At 43.4% G+C, this 24606-nt stretch overlaps 1 protein-coding gene across 1 annotated transcript in view; it reads right to left on the bottom strand.

Moving 5' to 3' along the window:
- MUC19 (mucin 19, oligomeric) overlaps positions 1-24606 on the bottom strand; it is a 176733-nt gene that overhangs the window by 35735 nt on the left and 116392 nt on the right. The window contains exon 35 of the mRNA XM_066589311.1: positions 2399-2525. Within this exon, the coding sequence (XP_066445408.1) occupies positions 2399-2525 (127 nt within the window). The remainder of the gene's footprint in view (positions 1-2398; positions 2526-24606) is intronic.

Raw genomic sequence — 24606 nt, 5'->3', positions numbered from 1 at the left:
CGCATCTCTAGAAGCCCATAGGGATGCATTCGCATCTGTAGGGCAACTTAATACATGTGGATGTGATTTTTTTTTTCCAGGCATGCAGGTCGCACGCGCAGGAAGAAATAGTAGTATGCTCCATTTTTCTGTGGATCCCACAGGGACACTTCCATTGAAGTTAATAGAAGCCATCCCCGCAGCGGCACACCTGCAGCTTGTCGCTGTGCCGAGGATCCACAGGAGATTAAAAAGGAAAAAGTGAGCATGGCGCATGCGTGTGGCACGCCACTGGAGTGCCAAGTGCATCTATCGGGCAGAAGAAAGAAGATCCAGCCGTGACGGAGGAGAGCCCCACAGCATCTGTACAGTTCAGTTAAATGTAATTCTTTTAACTAGCGGGGATGAAGGAAACATCTGCCGCATGCAGATGTATTCTTCATCCCCGCGGGGGACACAGCAGCGGCTGACAGGTAAGTAATTTTTTTTTTTACACTACTTTTAATTGGCTTTTCAGGGAAGGGCTTATGAAGCCCTTCCCTGCAAAGCCACTGACAGCTGCCGAGGCTCAGCGGGTGGGGATTTTAAATCCCCGGCTGCTGATAGTTCGGAACTACAGAGCTGGGGACAGCTGCAGAAGCCGCGATGTAGCCCCGGCAGGTGAGTATTTTCTTTTTTTCACTATTTTAGAAGGCTTTTCAGGGAAGGGCTTCATAAGCCCTTCCCTGAAAAATCATTGACAGCTGGCAGGGCTCAGCGGTGACTTCCGTCACTGTCCCCGTCTCTGCACTCCTGTTTTAAACTATCAGCAGCCAGGGATTTAAAATCCCCACCTGCTGGTAGCTCTGATTGTGATTGGCTGAAGTGCTCAGCCAATCACAATCGGAGCTACCAGCAGGCAGGTATTTTAAATCCCCGGCTACTGATAGTTTAGAACTACAGAGCCGGGGACAGTGCCAGAAGTCGCGGCTGAGCCCCGGCAGCTAAAGGGAGGTGAGTATTGTTTTTTTTTTTTTAATACACTTTTTTTAAAGCCATTGACAGGATGCCGGCAGCAGGATTCTCTACCGCAGCTGCCATGTGTGACAGCTGCGGTTGAGAATTGAAGAATTTCCTTTGCAACAGCAGAGAATTCTTTTAACCAGTGGGGGTGAAGGAAACATCTGCCACATGTGGCAGATGTGTTCTTTATGCCCGCCGAGGTCACGGCAGCGGCGGAGAGGGAAGTTTTTTTAATATTTTTTTTTGTTTTGCACTAAAATGTTTTTATTTCAGGGAAGGGCTTATATGTAAAGCCCTTCCCTGAAAAAGAATGCAGGGGGCTGGTAAAGCATTGTTTTCAATGGAACTGCCGGTGATGAAGTATGTGTGCATTAAAATAAAGAATCTGCCTCAAAATGGACGCTAGATACAAAATGGAGCATTATAAGATGTGAATAGGCTTGTGTGTATTAGAACAATAATTCAAAGCAGAAACAAGCTTAAGGCAGGATGGTGCGGTGCAGTGTCTCATGTTTTTTTTTCTGTTTTTCCGAGAACCATATCTATCCAGATGCCTGATGTGCAGCTGTTCTCAGAAGAAGAAGCTCACCCACGCCTTGAGATTTGGACAAGGAACTAACTGTACCAACAATAATGACTGTCCAGATCACAAGGGAGGAACCACATCACGCCGGATAAACAGAGACTTGAAGGACATTTCATAGACTCTCACCCACGCTATGCGGTTGCCGAACAATGCATAATTCATAATCTGTGCTTAACCCAATGAGATGTATGCTGTGACTAACAAGACATTCCTTTCCTGTATAGAAAGCTATAAAAGGAGAATAAACGCTCAGTACGTATCGCCTCCTTACAGAGAGAACTACTTGTTGCCTGCCGTGGTTCTTCTCTACGTATCTGAGGAAACTGATAACTGTCTCAGTGTTTAGTTCTTGGTTTTCCGGGGTGCACCCTGATATGGGATTAACTTGGACCTCTTGACCTGAAAGGTTATGTGACCGGGCACGGTCCTTAACACCAGCAGCAGCCGCGGCTCCATTGACAACAAGCATGCAGCTGTGTTCACGAGTGTTTTTGCTCGTACCTAGGTGCGGACGCATGTACGCACCTAAGTATGCACAAAAACATGCTCGTGGGAACGCACCCTTAGACTGCACAACTGCACTGCCACACATCTTAAAGGAAACTACAGTGGAGGCCTTTGATGATGCATTACTACAAAATGTGTGAGGTGATATTCCAACTAAAGTCAATGTTATAGACTGATTTCACCATTAGATCCACAAAATAGTCATGCTTATTGATTTTCAAAATAATAAGATTTTGTCATTATATCACCCTAGCAGAATAAATGTGTTTACACCTATAGCACACAGCAATTTTTATTTTGCTTTACCTAAAAAATACAACTCACCACAATTTTCATTTCTCCAATCAGATATAGCAATACCACTTTCAGCACAAGCTAAAGCATAATTTCCCAAACATGTGCATGAGCTCTTTTTAGGATCTTCACTTGTGCAAGTTACCTTCATGCATGCCTAAAGTATAAAAGAATGAAAATATAAATTTAAATCACAATGGATGAGAGCAAGAATACAATAATTTGATGGTGCTACTCTTTGAAAGAAGACCAGTATGCTATTGTTATAAACACACTGACTATTTTCATTGACAAGAAAAACAAGGAGGAAACTTTTGCATGCAAACTGGAGGCTTCGTCAGGTTCAGCTTTCACACAGATATGGACGGCACTTAAATGAGAAAAAAGGCGTCACATTACCACACTTTAAAGTTCACATAGGTTGGTACTTGAGTTGTCAAGCTCTTTTACAGATCAACTTTTGCATTACCTGAGCAGTTCATATACACTACCGTTCAAAAGTTTGGGGTCACCCAAACAATTTTGTGTTTTCCATGAAAAGTCACACTTATTCACCACCATGCGTTGTGAAATGAATAGAAAATAGAGTCAAGACATTGACAAGGTTAGAAATAATGATTTGTATTTGAAATAACATTGTTTTTACATCAAACTTTGCTTTCGTCAAAGAATCCTCCTTTTGCAGCAATTACAGCATTGCACACCTTTGACATTCTAGCTGTTAATTTGTTGAGGTAAGCTTGTGAAATTGCACCCCACGCTTCTAGAAGCATCTCCCACAAGTTGGATTGGTTGGATGGGCACTTCTGGCGTACCATACGGTCAAGCTGCTCCCACAACAGCTCAATGGGGTTCAGATCTGGTGACTGCGCTGGCCACTCCATTACCGATAGAATACCAGTTGCCTGCTTCTGCTGTAAATAGTTCTTGCACTATTTGGAGGTGTGTTTAGGGTCATTGTCCTGTTGTAGGATGAAATTGGTTCCAATCAAGCGCTGTCCACTGGGTATGGCATGGCGTTGCAAAATGGAGTGATAGCCTTCCTTATTCAGAATCCCTTTTACCCTGTACAAATCTCCCACCTTACCAGCACCAAAGCAACCCCAGACCATCACATTACCTCCACCATGCTTAACAGATGGCGTCAGGCATTCTTCCAGCATCTTTTCATTTGTTCTGCATCTCACAAACGTTCTTCTTTGTGATCCAAACACCTCAAACTTGGATTCATCCGTCCACAACACTTTTTTCCAGTCTTCCTCTGTCCAATGTCTGTGTTCTTTTGCCCATCTTAATCTTTTTCTTTTATTGGCCAGTCTCAGATATGGCTTTTTCTTTGCCACTCTGCCCTGAAGCCCAAAATCCCGCAGCCGCCTCTTCACTGTAGATGTTGACACTGGTGTTTTGCGGGTACTATTTAATGAAGATGCCAGTTGGGTACCTGTGAGGCGTCTGTTTCTCAAACTAGAGACTCTAATGTGCTTATCTTCTTGCTTAGTTGTGCAACGCGGCCTCCCACTTCTTTTTCTTTTTTTTTTTTTTTTTTAAATCAGATTTTTATTGGTATTTAACAGTTTTATAACATCAATACAAAAATGCAAGATACTCTCCACACTTTTGGAGATTAATCATATAAGTCCAAATTCAGAATGTGCAGAGAGTAAACTTCTAGGGGGTAAAGGGGTGGGGGGGGGGGAAAGAAGGCCGGAATAAAGGGGGAGGAATAGGGGGGGGGGGGGACTTAGATTCTTTTTGGCTTCTACTCGGGTGTAACGGCAAGTTCCACATCAGCTACCAATGCCCGGGTCGTCTCTTCTCTATGGAGGGTAAGTAGGTTAGGATCTTAGGGAACCCTCTGGCCCGATCCATCTGTCTCCTCCTTAAGTATGTTTGGATATAGTAATCAGTCTATCTCACTCAGAATCCCACTCAAAATCAAAACCGCATCCGCCTCCAAGGGGACCAGATCCTGTCAAAGCTTTCATGAGAGCCTTTGCTCCAGCTATATAGTTCCTCCATATTGTAGATGGCATCTACTTTCATTCTCCACTGAGAGAGGGTCGGGGGTGTCTTTTGCATCCACAGCACTGGTATCAGCGCCTTAGCGGCGTCCAACAAAAAGGCTATCAGCCTGTCTTTCAGCGGGTGGAATGCATTTGACGGTTTCCACAAAAATAATGTCTCTGCTGTTAATAATAGATTCGGCTTAATTTGTTGTAAAGCTTTTCCTATTTCCTCCCAATATGTGGAAATGCTAGGGCACTCCCACCAGATATGCCTGAAGGATCCTACACCTATGTCGCATCGCCAGCACCTATCGTGTGGGGTAAGTTTGTAGGCGCACAGCCACTGTGGTGTCTTATACCAGCGGACTAAGAGCTTATAATGACTCTCCTGTAACAGAATGCACGGGGATACGCCAAATGCTGTTTGGAGGATTAGTTTTGTATCTGTTGGAGACAGGGAAACATTTAGCTCTTTCTCCCAAGATTTGAGGAAGTTGGGTTTGTAGGTTGAAGGGGGTGATATAATTTTTTTTCTGAGTATCGTTATCGCTTTTTTGTTGAAAATATCCCTGTCAAGGAGATTTTCAAATAAAGTGGCTGGACGAGTGGATCTAAATTTTTTCTTAAAATCCTCAATCATAAAGGTTAGGTGAGCTCTTTGTAGAAAGGAGAGCTGATTCTGGGGTAGTAAGCTCGCTATGATATCATCAGGTTTTTTATGTGCTTGAGCTTGTAGGTCTTTTACTTTTAATGAGGCCAGGTCTCTCCATATGTGTCTTGTCATCTCGTCCGTTGGTTTTCCCAATATTTTATTGAGGAGGTTAAGCGGGGTTGTCGGGGAAGGCGTGGGAGCCAATCTTGGTCTCAGCTTGTCCCAAACTTCCATGGGGCCCCTTAACAGGGGGTTGAATTTTTTGGATCTGAACATACCTTTTTTTGGGAACCACAGGTCTTCTAATAGTGTGTTACCGTGTGTTTCTGTTGCTAGAGAATGTAGTAGGGTATCTCCAGAGGTGGAGGTCAATTCCCACCAGTAATTCAGTTGTGCGGCCAGGTAATAGTCATGGACACATGGCAGCCCTATCCCTCCCTCCTCTCTCCTCCTTATCATCAGACTGTATGCTAAACGAGGCTTTCTCTGCCTCCATACGTATCCCGAAAAGGCTGAGCGTACTGTTTTGAAAAAGGCCCTGGGGAGTGCCACCGGAAGCATTCTGAGTTTATACAGAATTGTGGGAAGAACATAAGAATTTAACACGTTTTTACGGCCGAACCATGAAATGAACGGCATGTCGTAAGTGTGGAGAAGGTGCTTGACTTGTGTTAGCAATGGGGTGTAATTGTGTTTGTATAGGTCCTCAGCTTCTTTAGTAATGGTGATCCCGAGATAGTCTACTGATGAATTGGACCATTTGAAGGGTGAGCCCGTACTTAGTGTTTTAAATTTACTTGGGGGTAGAGTAATGTTGAGTATGGTGGATTTTGAAAAATTAATTTTAAAGTTGGAGATTTTCCCATAGTCTTCTAGTAGAGTTAGTAAGTGTGGGATGCTTTTTTCTGGGTCAGAAATGACAAACATCACGTCATCTGCGAAGGCTGCTGTATGCATTTCCTTGGAACTTGTTTTGAGACCTTTTATATTGGGATTTAGTCTCACCCCTTGTAGGAGAGGTTCCATCGATAAAATAAAAAGGGTCGGGGAGAGGGGGCATCCCTGTCGGGTGCCATTTCTAATATTAAATGGGGGAGATAATAGGTTATTTATCTTTATTCTGGCGTATGGGTCCTGATATAACGAAAAGATTGCTGAGATGAATAAGGGGGGGAGATTAAAATGGGAGAGTACTTTTTTCATATAAGTCCAGCTCACCCTATCAAATGCCTTCTCGGCGTCGGTGCTGATCAGTACTAAGGGGATTTTCTGAGCTTGTGCGTATTTTGTTGCGTGGAGGAGTCTAATACAGTTGTTTCTACCCTCTCTGCCTTTAACGAAACCTGTTTGTTCGTTATTTATCAGGGAGGGAATCAAATTCTCTAACCTTTTGCTAGCAACTTCGCCCACAGTTTAACATCCACGTTGATCAAGGATATCGGTCTGTAGCTGCTACAGAGCTCAGGGTCCTTGTTATCTTTGTAGATAAGCGTTAAGTGTGCTTCCTGTGCTTGTTTGGTAAGCGCATCACCGGACAGAAGTGCGTCAAAAAGATTTTTAAGTTTTGGGATTAATGTCTTCCTAAAAGTTTTGTAATAAGTACCTGGTAGACCGTCCGGCCCAGGACTTTTCCCTGTGGGGCATTGCATTACTATCTCTTCCACTTCTTGCGTGGAGATGGGAGCTAGGAGGGATTTGGAGGCATTCTCCTCCAGTTTTGGTAGGCGGACTGAATCTAAAAATTTGTCGATACTTTTTTCTAACTCCGCATGGCTTTTATTGGGATTTTGTGCTTTTAGGTTATATAAGTTTGAGTAATAACGCTGGAAATTTTCCGCTATTTCATGGGAGGATGATGTTGGTTTTCCCACTTGGTCTTTAATTGTGGCGATGGCGTTTCTAGACTTTATTTTCTTAATTTGGGATGTGAGAAGCTTGCTACCTCTGTTGCCGTGTGCATATGTTACATGTTTAAAATAGAGAAGTTTCTTGTTATATCTGGTCTCCAGGTGGTTTTTGAGTTCCCGTCTAAGCTCTATCAGATCCTTCTGTTTATCAGAAGCTTGCGAAAGCTTTGTTATTTGTTCTAGTTTTGCAATTTTTGATAGGAGGGAATCTATTTCTGCTTGGTGCTTCTTTTTGATTCTGGACCCTAACGCTATGAAGAGACCTCGTATATAAGCTTTGTGTGCTTCCCATACAACTGGATATTTCACCCCTTCTGTATCGTTTAGTATGAAATATTCCTCCAGTTGTTTAGATAAAAGTGTCCTTTCTGCCTCTGAATCCAGAAGAGAGATGTTTAGCTTCCAGCTCCACTCCCCAGGCCCTTCCTCCCCACTCTTAATATCCGCGTGGGTAGGCGCGTGATCGGATAGCGTAATTGCTTCCATATGTGCCCCTTCGACTTTTGTTAGTAGGCTCTGGGATTACAGGACATAGTCGAGCCTATGATACGAGGCATGTATTTGGGAAAAGAAGGAATAATCTTTTAGAGAAGGGTTGAAGGACCGCCATGTGTCCACTAATCCCATGTCCGCCAGTGTTTTGTTTAGCTTTTGGATTTGTTTTTGGGGGACCCAGGATCTACCCGTTGAGGAATCCAGTAAGGGGTTCAGTACTGTGTTTAGATCTCCTCCTAGAATTATGAAACCCTCTGCGAATTCTCTTAGTATATTTAATTGGTCTATCAGCCAATTGACTTGGTTGGAGTTTGGTGCGTATAGATTAGCTATTGTTACCTTAACCTTATCTACGGAGCCTTTGATAAACAGCACTCTACCTAGTTCGTCCGAGTATTCGGCTTTTAAATTAAATGTCAAGGATCTGTGAAGGAAAATAGATACCCCCTTGGAGGCGGAGGTCGGGTGGGAGTTATGGAAGCTCTGTCTGAATTGTCGCCCTGGTAAGTTAGGGCACTTGCTAGATTTGTAGTGCGTTTCTTGCACTAAGAGTACCTTGGTTTTATATTTTTTAATTAGCTGTGAAATGTTATGTCTTTTCTGTGGAGTGTTGAGACCCCGGACATTGAATGACGTGAACCTTACCGTCTCCATGTTGTCTTCTCTGGTGCTGGTCTTGGGATCTCGTTTGAGTAGTTGTTCGGGCAGATGTAGATTCTATCGAGTCCTGGACGGTTCAGCGGCGGATGAATCAGTGGGACTTCGGGTTTACTTGGGTGCCTCTGTCCGTCTAGGAGTAAGATCTAGAAGTCCGCGTGGAAGAAAGGGGGGGGGTAAAGAGAGGGAAAGAAGGAAGGAAAAAGAGGGGGGGAGGGAACAAATTTAACACTTAAAGACAAACAATTAGTGGACCACGTGGTTAGTTAACTTGGTTGTTGCGAGCTGAGTCCACTAATAAAAAAAAAAGAAAAAGAAACAGTCCTCCTTTCGGAGGGACGACTAGTTTTTAACTCTCAAAGGGGTCTAGTCGTCTAGACGAGGCGGTCGGGATGATAATTCAATAAAACTTTAAACTGTAGCTTTAGATAAAATTGTAAAAAAGGAAAAATACAAAAGAAAAAGTAAACAAGAAAAAAGGAAAAAAATAGGTAGCCTGGTCGGAAAGGCACGATCGGTCTCCTTATCTAAGTGGGGGTGTAGATGATCCATCTCTAGGACATCTTAATATTTTCCTGAAACGAGAGTGGAAAGAGGGGGTGTATCCGGAAAGGACTATGTCCTTGTAGAAGGGGTATCCTCATTATGTTCTAACGTTCAGGTGTCTCCAGAGGTATTTTCTTCTCTGCTTTTCTTTTTTTGTTTGCTCCTAGGAGATTTGGTGTAATTGACTGTGTGCCAGTGATCTGGAGCGGGGAGAGGTGGGAGACCTGGGAACTCCGGCAGCGGGAGCCAGTTAGGGAGTTCAATAGGTTCCATATCCAAGTGTTTCCAGTTGTTCTGGAGGTCCTCCGGGGTACGAATATTTATTCTTCTCCCTTTATGGGTGACGCCCAAACCGAATGGAAAGAGCCACGCATAGCGAATATTTTTTGCTTTAAAGGAGATGTCCCGCGCCGAAACGGGTTTTTTTTTTTTTAACCCCCCCCCCCGTTCGGCGCGAGACAACCCCGATGCAGGGGTTAAAAAAACCACCCGCACAGCGCTTACCTGAATCCCGGCGGTCCGGTGACTTCAATACTTACCGCTGAAGATGGCCGCCGGGATCTTCTACCTTCGTGGACCGCAGCTCTTCTGTGCGGTCCACTGCCGATTCCAGCCTCCTGATTGGCTGGAATCGGCACGTGACGGGGCGGAGCTACACAGAGCCGCTCTCTGGCACGAGCGGCTCCATAGAAGAAAGCTGAAGACCCGGACTGCGCAAGCGCGGCTAATTTGGCCATCAGAGGCCAAAAATTAGTCGGCTCCATGGAGACGAGGACGCTAGCAACGGAGCAGGTAAGTATAAAACTTCTTATAACTTCTGTATGGCTCATAATTAATGCACAATGTACATTACAAAGTGCATTATTATGGCCATACAGAAGTGTATAGACCCACTTGCTGCCTCGGGACATCTCCTTTAAGAGCCTCTAGCAAAGGTTTTAACATTCTTCTTTTCGCTAGGGTCGAGGGCGAGAGATCTTGAAATAATTGGATCTGATCGCCTTCATAAGTTAGGTTTCTGGCATTCCTAGCTGCGTTCAAAATTGCCACTGTATCAGGAAAGGCCAGGAGTCTGCATATGATATCTCTGGGGGGGTCGCTAGCTGCAGGTTGTGGCCTTAGTGCCCTGTGGATCCTCTCTATAGTTATAGAGGTAGCTCTGTCCCCCCCAATCAGGTCCACAAAGATCTCTCTGGCGATTTTTTCTAGAGTGTCCTGCGCCCAAGACTCTGGCAGGCCCTTTATGCGAATATTCTTACGCCTGCTCCTATTCTCCATATCTTCTTGTGTGAGTAGTAGTCTGTTGATATGTATGTGTTGCTCTCTGACTACTGTGGCAAGCTCACTGGAATGTGTGGTGATAATGGCGGCTGACCTCTCTAATTCCTCCACCCTCCTCCCCGTGCTCCTCACCTCTTCCTTGATTTCTGTCAGTTCAGCCATCACTGGTTTAATTGTTTTCATCAGTAAGTCCTTCATAAATCCTTTGGAAAGGGGTTCATCCTCTTCACCCTCTGAGGAGCTTTCTCTCTCCCTTGCTGAGGACGATGCTGCAGCTGCTGCCGGCACCATCTTGCCCGCTCCGTGCGGGGAGCGGGAGCTCCGGTCTTTCAGGAACCTCTGCATATCGGTCTGGCTCCGGGCAGGTCGAGGTGTCCCCTGCTGTTCTCCTCCTCTTTCTCTGGTAATTTTCCCCATTTTTCGTCAGATTGCAGCTGTTTGGAGCCGGGTTCCGTGCCTTAGTGAGGGAGCGCTGTGTTCAGGCTTCCATCACAGTCCGCGGCCAGGCTCCGCCCCTAGTGCACTTCTCCTGCGTGATCATGCAGGGAGTCAATGCTGGAACTGTCCCACTTCTTTTTCTACTCTGGTTAGAGCCTGTTTGTGCTGTCCTCTGAAGGGAGTAGTACACACCGTTGTAGGAAATCTTCAATTTCTTAGCAATTTCTCGCATGGAATGGCCTTCATTTCTAAGAACAAGAATAGACTGTCGAGTTTCAGATGACAGTTCTCTTTTTCTGGCCATTTTGAGCGTTTAATTGACCCCACAAATGTGATGCTCCAGAAACTCAATCTGCTCACAGGAAGGTCCGTTTTGTAGCTTCTGTAACGAGCTAGACTGTTTTCAGATGTGTGAACATGATTGCACAAGGGTTTTCTAATCAGCAATTAGCCTTCTGAGCCAATGAGCAAACACATTATACCATTAGAACACTGGAGTGATAGTTGCTGGAAATGGGCCTCTATTCACCTTTGTAGATTTTGCACAAAAAACCAGGCATTTGCAGCTAGAATAGTCATTTACCACATTAGCAATGTATAGAGTGCATTTGTTTAAAGTTAGGACTAGTTTAAAGTTATCTTCATTGAAAAGTACAGTGCTTTTCCTTCAAAAATAAGGATATTTCAATGTGACCCCAAACTTTTCAAACGGTAGTGTACCTCATTAAAGTATTTTAAAAACTGGGGGAAAAAATATACACACACATAATTATATATAGCTTTTTCCTGAAGATAAGGACTACTCCAAAAATAAGCCCTATCATGATTTTTCAGGATTTTTGGGGATGCTCGAAATGTAAGACCCACTCCAAAAATAAGCACTAGTGTCCAAGCAGCTATACATGTAAAAAAAAATAAAATCAGTTGGCAATAGAATGCAGCAGGACAGATAGACCCTTTACCAAGAAAAGCAGACACCCCCTAAGAATCGCACTCAAAAGACCCCACGAGACCCAAAACAATAAGGGTTGACAAGAGCTGAGCTCTCACACACAGATCGGATAGTCCTGCTGGCATCACTCCACTCCCAAGCTCATTATATTAAAGCATTGTGGCTCTAATATATCCAGAATGGGATGACATGACTATATTTGAATAAATGTTGATTTTTTTGTTCACTGATAAATATAGATTGTTGTTAATGGAAAAATAAAACATCCCTTGAAAATCAGCCCTAAAGCGAATTAATATAAGACCCTGTCTTATTTTGGGGGTAATACGGTGTGTGTATTTTATATACATATACACACACACACACATATATATATATATATATATATATATATATATATATATATATATATATATATATATATATACACACACACACACCAACAATACAATGGGTAAAATTACATTAGAAAAGCTAATGTATAACATTTTATTGAAATAACTATAATAAAATTAATCCACAATCAATTTTCAATGAATAGCTATTAGATTGCAGATACAATTAAGTTAGAAAACATATTTTTTTAAAACAATCTTAATCAAATAGAGGACTTCTTTCTGAGGTGTAGTGCGGGTTGAAGACTTATCATAATATTCAATTTAAAAGGCCATTTGGCCTATTTAGGTGCAGATGTGTTCTTTTTTTTTCGTGGAATTGCGCAGAATATAGCGTATTTACGAACATATATAAGTATTTGCGCACCTCCCATAGATTTCTATGCTACATTTTATTATGTGCATGTGAAACGCATGTGAAAAAAAGGAAAGTGAGGATGAACCCATTGAAATCATTGGGTTCTATTATCTATGTATTGCACATGCAAATTTTAAGAATACAAATACGTCTATCTGTAGGAGTCTTAACCCATATGTATACATGCAGATTTTTCTATTTCTTTACAGGCACATTACGGAAATATTTCTCTCAGGAGAAATAACACTAATAGAGGGAGTTAAAACTAATACGTATAAAAAAAAAACCCCACAGTAGAGCAATTATGATAAAGCAGGACAAATGGAAATGTTATCGAAATATTTATCTGGACAGCAATATGTAATCACCTGTCTACATCTGCCATTGCAATGTGTTTAAATATCCAAAAGGTGAAGACACCTTAACCCCTTCACACCCTAGGGCGTACATTTACGAACATTTATGGAAAATACATGACAGGTATAAGTTGTCTGACCATAAATTTAAAAAAAAAAACCTGATGCATCATTATGAAGTTAAGGGCTTATTCAAATGGCAGTATTTTCAGTCTGGGAGCTGTCCGTACATTTCATGGACAGCACACAGACCCATTATAGTTTCGCCACTAAAGACAAAAGTGCTGCGTGAAAAAAAAAATTGCCATTTTCTTTTTTTCGTCTGTATCACATATGAGAATATAAATGAAATAAAAGAAAAAAACCTCAGCGCTCGCACCGTGGAATAGGTGGAAATAGAATATACTGAAGAGACTAAAGTTATATCACTTACTTCAAGGAGGCGCCTTTAGGGTAGGCGCCTCCTAATCCAAATAGGCGTATCAAATATGGTACCGATCAACAATGATGAACAGGTTCCACGATTTTAATAAAATAAAATAAAATAAAAATATAATACACAACGCGTTTCGGCCGTGCGGCCGAAACGCGTTGTGTATTATATTTTTATTTTATTTTATTTTATTAAAATCGTGGAACCTGTTCATCATTGTTGATCGGTACCATATTTGATACGCCTATTTGGATTAGGAGGCGCCTACCCTAAAGGCGCCTCCTTGAAGTAAGTGATATAACTTTAGTCTCTTCAGTATATTCTATTTCCACCTATTCCACGGTGCGAGCGCTGAGGTTTTTTTCTTTTATTTCATTTATATCTTCCTCCTTCATGCCATGATTGGAGTTTCCCTCTAGCCGCTCTCTCCTATGAGATTGTTTACAGCACCTAGGAATATTCGTCTTCACCTGGCAATCAAGACCCCTCACCTACTACACTTTTCTGTATCCTTCCAGTGAGCGCCAAATCCTTACTCATCACATATGAGAATATGGCATGTAATACCCAATCCGTGTGTAGATTGAACACCACACAGACCGATGTCAGTGTGCTGTCTGATGCAACTTGCATATAGCCGTGCAAATCCAGTTTAACAGGAACACACTGTTGGCTATAAAATCCCCTCACCTACCCTAGAATTCAAAAAATGGAAACTTTACCCTAATCCCACCTTATAACATTGAACCCATCACTTTGTTGGACTATCTGGGAAGTTATAATGTGTAAAATATTTTCTTCCTATTTTTTAGGCTGGATTCACACAGGGCGGATTTTCAGCGGAATTTCGCTGCGGCAAATCTGCATATGGCCGCTAATCCTGGGATTAGCCAAATGGATAACATTTGTCAAAAATCTCATCTACACGGGGCGGCCAATTAATCGCGGCAAAGCCAGCATTAGCCAATGCTGCAGCGCGGAATCCCGGGATGCAGCATGTCAATTCTTTTTTTTTTTCTTTTTGCAGCCTCGCTCCTCTCTATGAGAGAGCCGGCCACAGTAGAAAAGCATGCAGCGAAGCCACTCCGAAAGCCACGGCTAAGTGCCGCGAGTTTTGAAGCTGCGCTTATCCCGCGGAAATCTCACGTTTTTTTGCTGCAGCAAAACTGCGAGATTTCTGCAGTGAATCCGCCCGATGTGACCCCAGCCTTATTGTCTAAACCGGAGGTGCATCTTATAGTCTGAAGAATATAGTAATTTCCAACTAACTCGACGTCACCTGATGTGCAATCATAAAGTAAAAATACTTCAGCGCTCCGTTGATCTTTGTAAATGAATATCAAGATCTTACTTGTTTAGAGGTGCCTGACCTCCTGGCACCCCTCATATCCAGGAGAGTATCAAAACTCGATGTGGAGGAGTATTCTTTTATATATCAAATTTAATTGTTAAAATAAATTACAATGCGACGCGTTTCGGCTTGTGCTAAGCGGATGCGTCGCATACAGTGACGTTCTATCGGTGCACTCCCATATGAGAGGATGCCAATTCTCCACGGGTAAAGTAAAACATGTTTTTTATTTATGCTAATGACCGGAAGATAACGCCCACAAGGGGCATGATGAAAGGAGATTGCTTGCTTCCATTTGTATGTCTACTATAAATAGAGGTAGGTTGTGTATTGTTACTTATGCTTGAGGAAGGCTTAGCACAAGCCGAAACGCGTCACATTGTAATTTATTTTAACAATTAAATTTGATATATAAAAGAACACTCCTCCACATCGAGTTTTAATACTCTCCTGGATATGAGGGGTGCCAGGAGGTCGGGCACCCCTAAACAAGTAAGATCTTGATATTCATTTACAAAGATCAACGGAGCGCTGAAGTATTTTTACTTTCTGATTGCACATTTCTTTCCTCCCTCAATGTCCATGTTTGGAGTTATCTTTTGCTGCTCTCCTTCTGGGATGTTTTGAGACCATTGATCTGCTATCAGTTAGATATTGATATAAGAAGTTGCCGTGGATATATAGACTGACCGGTGCCAAATAGAGGACCGGTTCAGTTGCGGTGAGTTCTTAATTCAACCAACCTTTTCTATTATACATACCATTGGAGCGCCACCTCTGACCTTTGTATTGTATTATTTGACGTCACCTGATGTTATTCCTGCTTTAAGAAACTGTGTTTTCTCTTTTTTATAGGCTGTGTTTCACCTAAACTGTAGTTTCAATTTCATTCAAATCATCTGGCTGCAGAGTTTGCATTTTGTTTATCCATTACACTTTTTTTTACTTTTAAGGGTCCAGTTGGGGTGCCAACTGGGTATGTGATCAATAGTCATAACTTTCATAGATTGCTCATTTACGGGATAAAATACACAACCGTGCTTAGACATGCTGTATTTCATAAATATCCCCTATGTGTTAGCTCTTTGAGTGTTTGTCAATGAAGGACCTGTATAGTCTGACCAACATATTGAATATCACTCCATAAGATGAACTACATAACTGTTCTGGCAATTCCAATAAAATGTAATCTTAAACTCCTCTCGAATTTTCTTAGACAAAAACCACCACCTTTTGTGCCATATCATGTTACAGCAGAGACAGCGACTATGAGCACACATAAAACATCCTTTTTCGATTGGAACTAAGCTTTTATTTTGTTTGTGTTGTTTTACTTGGGCAAGTAGATTCTTCATGGTGGGGGCACTCCAGTAGACAACTCTTGGTCTCTTTGTCAGAATAGGGGCCAAATAGTGATCTTCCTCAAGAATATATCACTGGTTTTGTAGAATTTTAGTAGTTTACCCATGCATTTGATTATAAGTTCTTATAAAATTTACATTGGTTTCCTAACAATGGATCTTTTTTTTTTTAACTCTATAGAATAAAAAATTTGTCCTATGTAACCTGATATATACATTTATAACTAACTGATATACTTGGCCTTGCCTGCGTTAATTTGATACAGGTGTTTACGTGTTGTTTGCACTGAAATTTTAAGAAGTCAAGGTTACTTTAGAGTAACCAATAAATAAAACATGTATTTCACATAAAGGAGTGCTAGATTTTCCTCAGACTGCATGTACCAATGTCCCACTGCAGAATGTGCCAACCCTCCCACTCTCCTCATTTAGGACCTAAAGAATGCTCCTGCAAAATTTCATGTTTGTACAACACTGGGAAGTTAGAGAATTGGATTTGGTTCATTATACAGGGGTGCTAGTACTTTTGTACTTAGCAGTGAATTTTCGAGTTGTGACCCACTTACTTTTCCTATTTAGGACCTAAAGATTGCTGCTGCCAAATTTCATGTTTGTATGACATTGGGAAGTTCGAGAATTAGATTTGGTACATTACACAGGGGTGCCAATACTTTTGCACTTAGCATTGAATAATCAAGTTGTGACCCCGTTACTTTTCCTATTTAGGACCTAAAGAATAATCATCCCAAATTTCATGTTAGCATGACATTGGGAAGTTAGAGAATTAGATTTGCTGCATTACACAGGGGCGCCAATGCTTTTGCACTTAGCATTGAATTTTCAAGTTGTGACCCTTTTACTTTTCCTATTTAGGACCTAAAGAATGATCTTTCCAAATTTCATGTTTGTACGACGTTGGGAAGTTAAAGAATAAGATTTGCTACATTACACAGGGGCGCCGATGCTTTTGCACTTAGCATTGAATTTTTGAGTTATGACCCCTTTACTTTTCCTATTTAGGACCTAAAGAGTACTCCTGCCAAATTGCATGTTTGTACGACATCGGGAAGTTAGAGAATTAGTGGCGAGTAAGTCAGTCAGTCAGTGATGGCTTTCACCTTTATATATAGATTACTGTCAATAACTATTTGTATCAACTCCCTTCCCATAGTCGGGTTAAAATACTAGAAGGGTGGCAAGACATGACCTAGTATCAGTGGCAGTTGTGTAGCTAAGTGCTATGCTTTGGGGAAAGACCTTGTGACCTACCCCGTAAAAGCTTCACCATGAAACTGTATGGATCAGAATCAACATGCTTCAAATTAGGTGCTCAACAGTGGGCTCCATGGGCTGAAGAGTATCAAACTATCGGGGAAGAGCGAAGGAGAACCCAAAGTAGTCAGGACAATGGGGATGATGCAAAAGGGAAAACCCACAAGGAAGCTCAATTGCCGATGTAGTCCATGGTGAAAAAGGTCACCTGAGCTGCAAAAAACAGTATACCATTGGAACATGGAACATGAGATGGATGAGCATTGGAAAACTGGACATTATCAAAAGAGAAATGCAAAGAAAGAACTGTGGGCAGAGATAAGGGAAAACATCACTGAAATCACTCAAGAACACATGCCACACAAGAAGCCAGTTCGCAGTGTGATCTGGCTAATTGCAACCACCCTCCAGATTGCTGATAAAAGGAGAGACGCTAAGAGTAGGCAAGGTGACTCAATTCTAAAGAGAAACCAGAAAACACAAGAACAACTTTCAGAACATCCGATGTATGAGCTTTGAATTAGCCTACAAAAAAAGGGTCACGCCAGGAAATTATTTGCTGCTGTGAAACAGGTGAAGAAGCCTTTCTCCATCCGCCAAGCAGCCATCAAGGACCATGATGGGAATGAAATCATTGACCAGCAGGACATCAATCAGAGATGGAAATAATATGCAGAAAAACTATACACTGGGCCAACAGTGACCACCTAGGGCAGTGGTGACGAACCTATGGCACACGTGCCAGAGGCGGCTCAAACCAGTCCCAACAGCTGCATTTAAAACACTATGCCCGACAATATGGACGACCTGCACATGGGCAAAGACTTGGAGAAGATCATTTTTCACCCCACTGCCAAAAAAGGGTGATGTCAAGGAATGTGAAAACTACAGAACAATCACTCTGATTCCCCACATCAGCAAGGTGCTTCTGAAAATCTTCCAGAAGAGCTTGGAAAATATTCTTGACTAGGAACTTACTGATGTTCAAGCTAGATTGTGCAAGGGCAGAGGGACCTGTGACCACATCACAAACCTAAGGTGGATGCTGTAAAAGGCAAGAGAGTATCAGAATAAGCTCTGTGTTGATTAAACCAAGGCTTTCTACTGTGTTGAGCAAGATAAGCTTTGGGGAGCACTGAGGGAGGTAGGAGACCCAGTGCACCTGATCACATTGATCATTTCCCTCTACAGCAATCAAGAAGCCAGAGTGAGAACCAGATATGGGGATACAGAATGGTTCAAGATCAAAAATAGCACAAAACAAGGATGCATCCTCTGACTTTTCTTCTCAACCTCATTACTTTTGTGGGACCACAGTGGGAGTACTATTACTTTGAAAGGCGCCAAAAGGGGCACTAATAATATGGGGGCTTTTGAGAAGGGTACTAGGGTAGTGACTGGTTGGGAAGAGTGTATAGAGACAAATGATGGCTGTCTGGACCCAAATAAAAAAAGAAAAGGAAAATGGACAACTCCAATCAAAGAAAACATCACTAGAGCTTACCGCACTATATTCACTGTCACTGTGTAGCACTGGTATCTGACCATCATTTGATAACTGCATTATTTAGAGGTATACTACAGCTGAGCTGCTGTATCTAAACCCACAATGCTGATTTATTTTCTGGGGGGTTGTGGGAGGCAATTCCAAGTTTTGCTATGGGGCCCAATGAGTACTATGTACAGATCAGTGGCATACATAGCACTCACGGAGCCCTATTGCAAAACTTAGAATTGCCTTCCCCAACCCCACCTCCAAGCCTTACCATAATTTTTCTTTGATCTAATTGTGATTTCTTGTCTGTATCATTGGGAGACACAGCTTTGACCTTGCGTGTATAGTACCTGCTGATTGGAGGCGGACACTAAGCAGACGCTTGCTATATTTCCTCTGCACGTACTCGACTAATCAGTTTTTAGGTTAGTGTCTGTAGGAGGCAGACCTCTTCAAAAAAGGTCTTCAGAACTACAGGGATGTGGGGACAGGGCAGGCAGATTGCTACCTGTTCCCCACAAGGAGGGCAGACAGCAAGTGTTTGTGCTCCAAAAAGCGATTGCAGGTCGACAGAGTAGTATTACTCTCCGATCTACCCCTATGCAGGTGCATGAATGGCCAGACATTACTGTCCGTTTTCTTCCCTACCTGGAAAAAAAAAGGTGGCACAGCTGGGGTCCAGTTCTCTGCCCACCAGCCATAGGTCCCCTGGGGGAACTACCTCTCCCCTCCCTGCAGGGTATGGGGAGCTGATTGGGGAACCCTGCTGGAGATAAGGAAGGAAGAAAGAAGATAGGTGAGTAAAAAGAAGCAGTTAAGAAAATAGATTTCCTTGCTGCCCTGCCTCTGTACAGGGTCCTCTACTGTGTCACGCTGCCTGATAGGCTGTGCATTTGTTGCATGGGGTATTTGGCGCTATGTGGTGTGTTGCGCCATCTGGTTTATGTTATGCCTACACTTGGCTGCCTTGGGGCCATGTTAGAGCTTGCTTATGGGATCTGTTTCTTAGTGGCTCAACTTTACAGGTGTGGTTGATAGTGCTGGCTGGGGGTAGTGCTTCAGTCAGCCAATTCCCAAAGGCTGTGCTCATATATACCAGCTCCCTGTCAGTGTTTGCTGGTTTTCCTCTTGAGCAGTCCTGTGTTATTGTCCGGGTATACCTGGCTGTAAGCATGGTCATTCTCCAGCATTTCTGTGCAGGTCCTGTTCTGTGTGAACTGTGTCATAGTTCTGTATCTCTGTTCAGGTATGTCCTGCTGTGAGCAGGGCCATTCTCCCATGTGTCTGGCATTAACTGTGTAGCCGCTGTGCGCCTTTTAGGTATAGCCGCTATACAGCATTAACTGTATAGCCGCTGTGCGACTTTTAGGTATAGCCGCTATACGACATTAACTGTATAGCCGCTGTGCGCCTTTTAGGTATAGCCGCTATATGAGATTCACTGTATAGCCACTGTGTGCCTTTTAGGTATAGCAGCTATACGACATTTACTGTATAGCCGCTGTGCGTCTTTTAAGTATAGCCGCTATACAACATTCACTGTATAGCCGCTGTGCGCCTTTTAGGTATAGTCGCTATACGACATTCACTGTATAGTCGCTGTGCGCCTTTTAGGTATAGCCGCTATACGACATTCACTGTATAGCCGCTGTGCGCCTTTTAGGTATAGCCGCTATACAACATTCACTGTATAGCTGCTGTGCGCCTTTTAGGTATAGCCACTATACGACATTCACTGTATAGCCGCTGTGCGCCTTTTAGGTATAGCCACTATACGACATTCACTATATAGCCGCTGTGCGCCTTTTAGGTATAGCCGCTATATGACATTCACTGTATAGCTGCTGTGCGCCTTTTAGGTATAGCCGCTATACGACATTAACTGTATAGCCGCTGTGCGCCTTTTAGGTATAGCCGCTATACAACATTAACTGTACAGCCGTTGTGCGCCTTTTAGGTATAGCCGCTATACGACATTAACTGTATAGTCGCTGTGCAGCTTTAAGGTATAATCAGCCGCTGCGTGGCATTTTCTGTGTAGCTGCTGCACGGTATTTCTGTGCAGCTATGTGTGTTTTGCATGGGGTCACATGGCTTGGTTTGTGCTGCCATGGGCATGTATGTTCATTTGCTGTTGTCTGCTTGCCGGACCGCTTGACCAGCCAGACCGCTGTGCCGAGGCAGAAGCTGTTTTTTTGTGCGCGGAGGGTCCTGTATGGCAGGGGCTGTGGCTGCAAGATGGGAGGCCTGCTGTTCCCTCCTTGCACAGCTCGTGCTCCGCCCAATGACTATGTGCCCCATTCCTAGGCGCCATGGCTCCACCTCCTCCTGCAGGTCGATGGAACAGTATTACTCTTCAATGTAAACCCTTCTCAGGACGGCGGACAGCCTGACATTTCTGCCGGTCAACCTCAGCATGATTCTGGGCCCACTGAGAACTGTGGTACCTCCTATACTGGGAAGAGTACTTGCACAGGGATTATCTGCTACTATGTGCAGTATGAGATTTACACCCAGCTAGAGATCTTATTTTATGAACGGTGTTCGACCTAATTGCCAGCATGGCTCTGGCATTGCTGAGACCTCTAATACCTTGCATTTGGAAAGAATACACACACATGGAGTCTCTGGACTCATCGCTCCTCATACTCGCTCCGGACCGGGTCGAGCTCCCCTGTTGCCCCTCCTGCAGTTCCCAGCAGGCAGCCTTGGCCTCTCTGACAGGAGCCAGTCAGAGCCACATATTATGTGCGCTCTTGCTGCAATACGAAATTACATCCAGCCAGAGAATATCTTATGTTACGAACGACAGTGTTCAAACTAATTGCCAGCATGGCTCTGGCCCTTACTGAGACCTGTGGTACCCTCCATGTAGGAGTACTCGCACAGGGAGTCTCTGGACTAATCGTCTCTCAGATCTCCTAGAGACTGGGTTGAGCCTTGCCTAACGGCTAGCTTTAGTGCTGTTTACAGGATGAGACGTGGGCTTGGGCTGCCCAGAGCCGCATACTATGTGTGCTCGTGCAGCTATATGGGATGGACATCCAGTCTGTCAAAGAATATCTTATCTTGTTTTATCTAAGTATAGTGGTAGGCTAGGGGGGTTCGCCCTCCAACAGGGTGTCTGGGAGCTGTTGATTCATCTACTAGCTCCCCTCCAGTCAGCTCTGACATGCTGAATTGCTATCCTTCTCAAGGCAGTCTCGGAACCAAACCAACATCTGTTTCTTTCTAGGAGGACTGTGCTGCTAGCTCATTCAGTTGTGTCCATGCGGACGTGGGTCACTCATGGCAACGGTGATGCATGAATGATCCTGTTTAGGCAGAGTCCGCAGCTGCTCCTGAATTTTGGCGGCAGAACTGACCTCGTATTCTCCCCTATTAGGGATGTCTGAGCTGCTGCTGTTAGGAGTACTCTATAGTCTGAGTGGCCTAAGACTTCGCTCCTACAGAATTTCTCCATGTTGCCTTCCTGCGAAGGTAACAGCGTGGGTAAGGAGGCATAGCATTTAGTCAGTCAGAGTTACTAGCGTGCTGTGATCCTCCTGTGCTATTTCCTCCTGGAGGATTGCCTGCACAAGACTGTAAAACAGTATACACTAATCCTGATTTAAATTCTTAGCACTCGCCCTCCTGGCTCCAGAGGGTTCCACTAGGGAACAAGCAAGACTCACGTCCGGGGGGACATCAGTAAGTTCCTAATCAAGAATATTCTAGTCGTGGTTAAAGAGCTGATTACACTTCTTTACACATGTGGGTTATATATATTTTCCCACCCCTTGGGTACTGCTTTGGAACGTCCCAAGGTCAAAGCTGTGTCCCCCCAAATGATACAGACGAGAAAACTAGATTTTGTAAAGAACATCATAAAATCTCTTTCTTCTCATGTTCATTGGGGGACACAGCACCCACCCGATAGGGATTCTTTTTTTTGGTTTGTTGTGGGTCGCACTGGTGCCCTGCAAAGTTATTTTAAGCACTACCACTTCGTAACAAGCCCCATTGGGGCGCTCCTACTGCTTGCATACAAAATTGATTAGCTGAGTACCTGCAGAAGGTATATAGCAAGCGGGGAGAAGCCAACTTGTTTGTCTGCTTAGTGTCCACCTCCAATCAGCAGGTACTGTATACTACCAGCCCGGGTGCCCTAGATCTCACCCACAACCCCTGTCCCTGCCTGCTTGCCTCCACTCCTGGCTAACCCCAGGTGGACAACTGGGCGGCAGTCCCTACTCTCACTAGGGACCGAAAAGGGACGCTGGCGTACCTGGATGGAAAGGGTAGAATAATGACAGAAAAGGCATATGTAAATAACCAACATGAACAATACTAAGCAGGATTGAGGCAGATAAAAAAACCTGGTGGACAATAGCAAAGTATAGCAGACCAGATGACAGAGGCAGGAGACCCACAGAGGCAGACTAGCTAGCACACTGAGGGAAGCCAATAACTGGCAGTGAGTGCAAGTCTCTGCCCGACCTTTAAACAAAAGGTGGAGAGAGGGAGACAGCCAACTCCCAAAGGAACAAAATAAAAGGGAGCTTGTGCATGGCAGCTGTACTCACATTCTGCCACGCGCCACCAGCACCATGCCGCCCACGCCGACCGGGCACCCGCGCCCCTGGCAGCCGGACAACAAGCGGGGGAATGCGCTCCGGCCGCGGAACCCCGCACACCGCTGCTCTGGGAGGACCAGCAACTGCCACATGGTAACAGGTAAAATATACCCAAGGTAAAAGCTGTGTCCCCCAAAGAACATGACGAGAAAGATTTTACGGTAAATTCTTTACAAAAACTAGTTTTTATCATAGAGTATTTACATTGTTATTTAAATGGGTTTCTCAGTTGGTACTCCAGCATAATTTGACTAGAGCATTGATTAGCATACTTTTTACAATAGTGCACTCAGACTGAATCCTTGTTGCTGTGCATTCAAGGTGTTTGATGCACTAGTTTAACTATCTGGACATCCATGCTGTGCTAATGCATTATGAAAATATATTGTTAACATACTTTTTTGTGATCATTACACTATATACAAGCAAGCATCGTGGGCTGGCAAGCTCTTTGGTCGTGTGTGGTTGCAGTAGCGTGGTATTGGAGTAAAGGACTTATTCACACAGTCATATGAGTAAAATGCTGGGTGTATGCGATTGGGCACTGCACATAACAGCGTCATGTGCAGTATGACTAGTTTCTCTTTTTTTTTTTTTTTTTTAAATCTCTGCTCTGCTTCTTAGCGGCACTGCATATTAAACTCTGAACATATGCAATGTATTGCGTATGTACAGCGTTTTATACACACACACATATAAAACAATAGGGCTGTACACGCGTAATATGAGGTAAAATAGAACATGCTGCGTTCTTTTTTTACACACATATTATAAGCAATAAAAAAAATGCTAGTGTGATTGGGTCAATGAAAATCAGTGAGATTGTGCATTAATGTAAGACACGTAGCGCATGGGACTGACACTGCACCAGAGAAGTGGAGGTGGTGTGTTTAGAGGATCTGGGATCCACCAGAGTTTGTCACTTTAAAGGCAGTGAACCTGTGAATCCTTCTGAGGGATTGAGGATTGCTTATGGCCCCTTGATCCTGAATCAACACCTTGATCCTGATTTGGACTGCTGTATTACATGGGTTTGCCATGTGCTTCCTGACCAGAGAAACACCTGTGCATTGTACAAGTGCTGTCAGACTTCTTATAGTATATTATTGCATTGAGGGTGGGTGATAACATCATTTCTTTTATATACTTCTTATATTTGTGTATACTCACCCGCTGCCTGATTCCTGCGCTGTCAAAACCAATAAACAAACTAAATAAGTGACAGGCTGATACAGATGGATAGATAATCTTGCCTGCAAGATTTTAGAATCCAAAAGGGGAGGGTAGAAACTGCTCATATGGTAGTGTAGTAGGAGTAGGTTGAAGGCTTTTCTGAAGAGATGTGTTTCCAAGTTGCTTTTGAAAGTTTCAAAGTTAGGGAAGAGTCTGATCATTTGGGGTAGCAAGTTCCAGAGTATGTGGGATGCATGGGAGAAATCTTAGAAATAGTTTAGTGAACAGCAGAGCAGGCAAGAGGAAAGCAAAGGGGATCTCTTTTGAGGACCAGAGATTACATGTGTGGATAGGTGTTGGAAGATTCGGTCATAAATGTATGGAAGGGACAGATTGTGAAAAGCCTTGTATGTCATTACTAATATTTTGTATTGAATTCTCTGGACAATCGGTAGCGAATGAGGAATTGGTAGAAGGGAGAGGCAGGAGAGTAA

The sequence above is a fragment of the Eleutherodactylus coqui genome, chromosome 2 (assembly GCF_035609145.1).
Source record: "Eleutherodactylus coqui strain aEleCoq1 chromosome 2, aEleCoq1.hap1, whole genome shotgun sequence".
In the NCBI taxonomy this organism is placed as follows: Eukaryota; Metazoa; Chordata; class Amphibia; order Anura; family Eleutherodactylidae; genus Eleutherodactylus; species Eleutherodactylus coqui.
The sequence above is the reverse complement of the archived record's forward strand: the minus strand, read 5'-3'. Positions and strand labels throughout refer to the sequence as shown.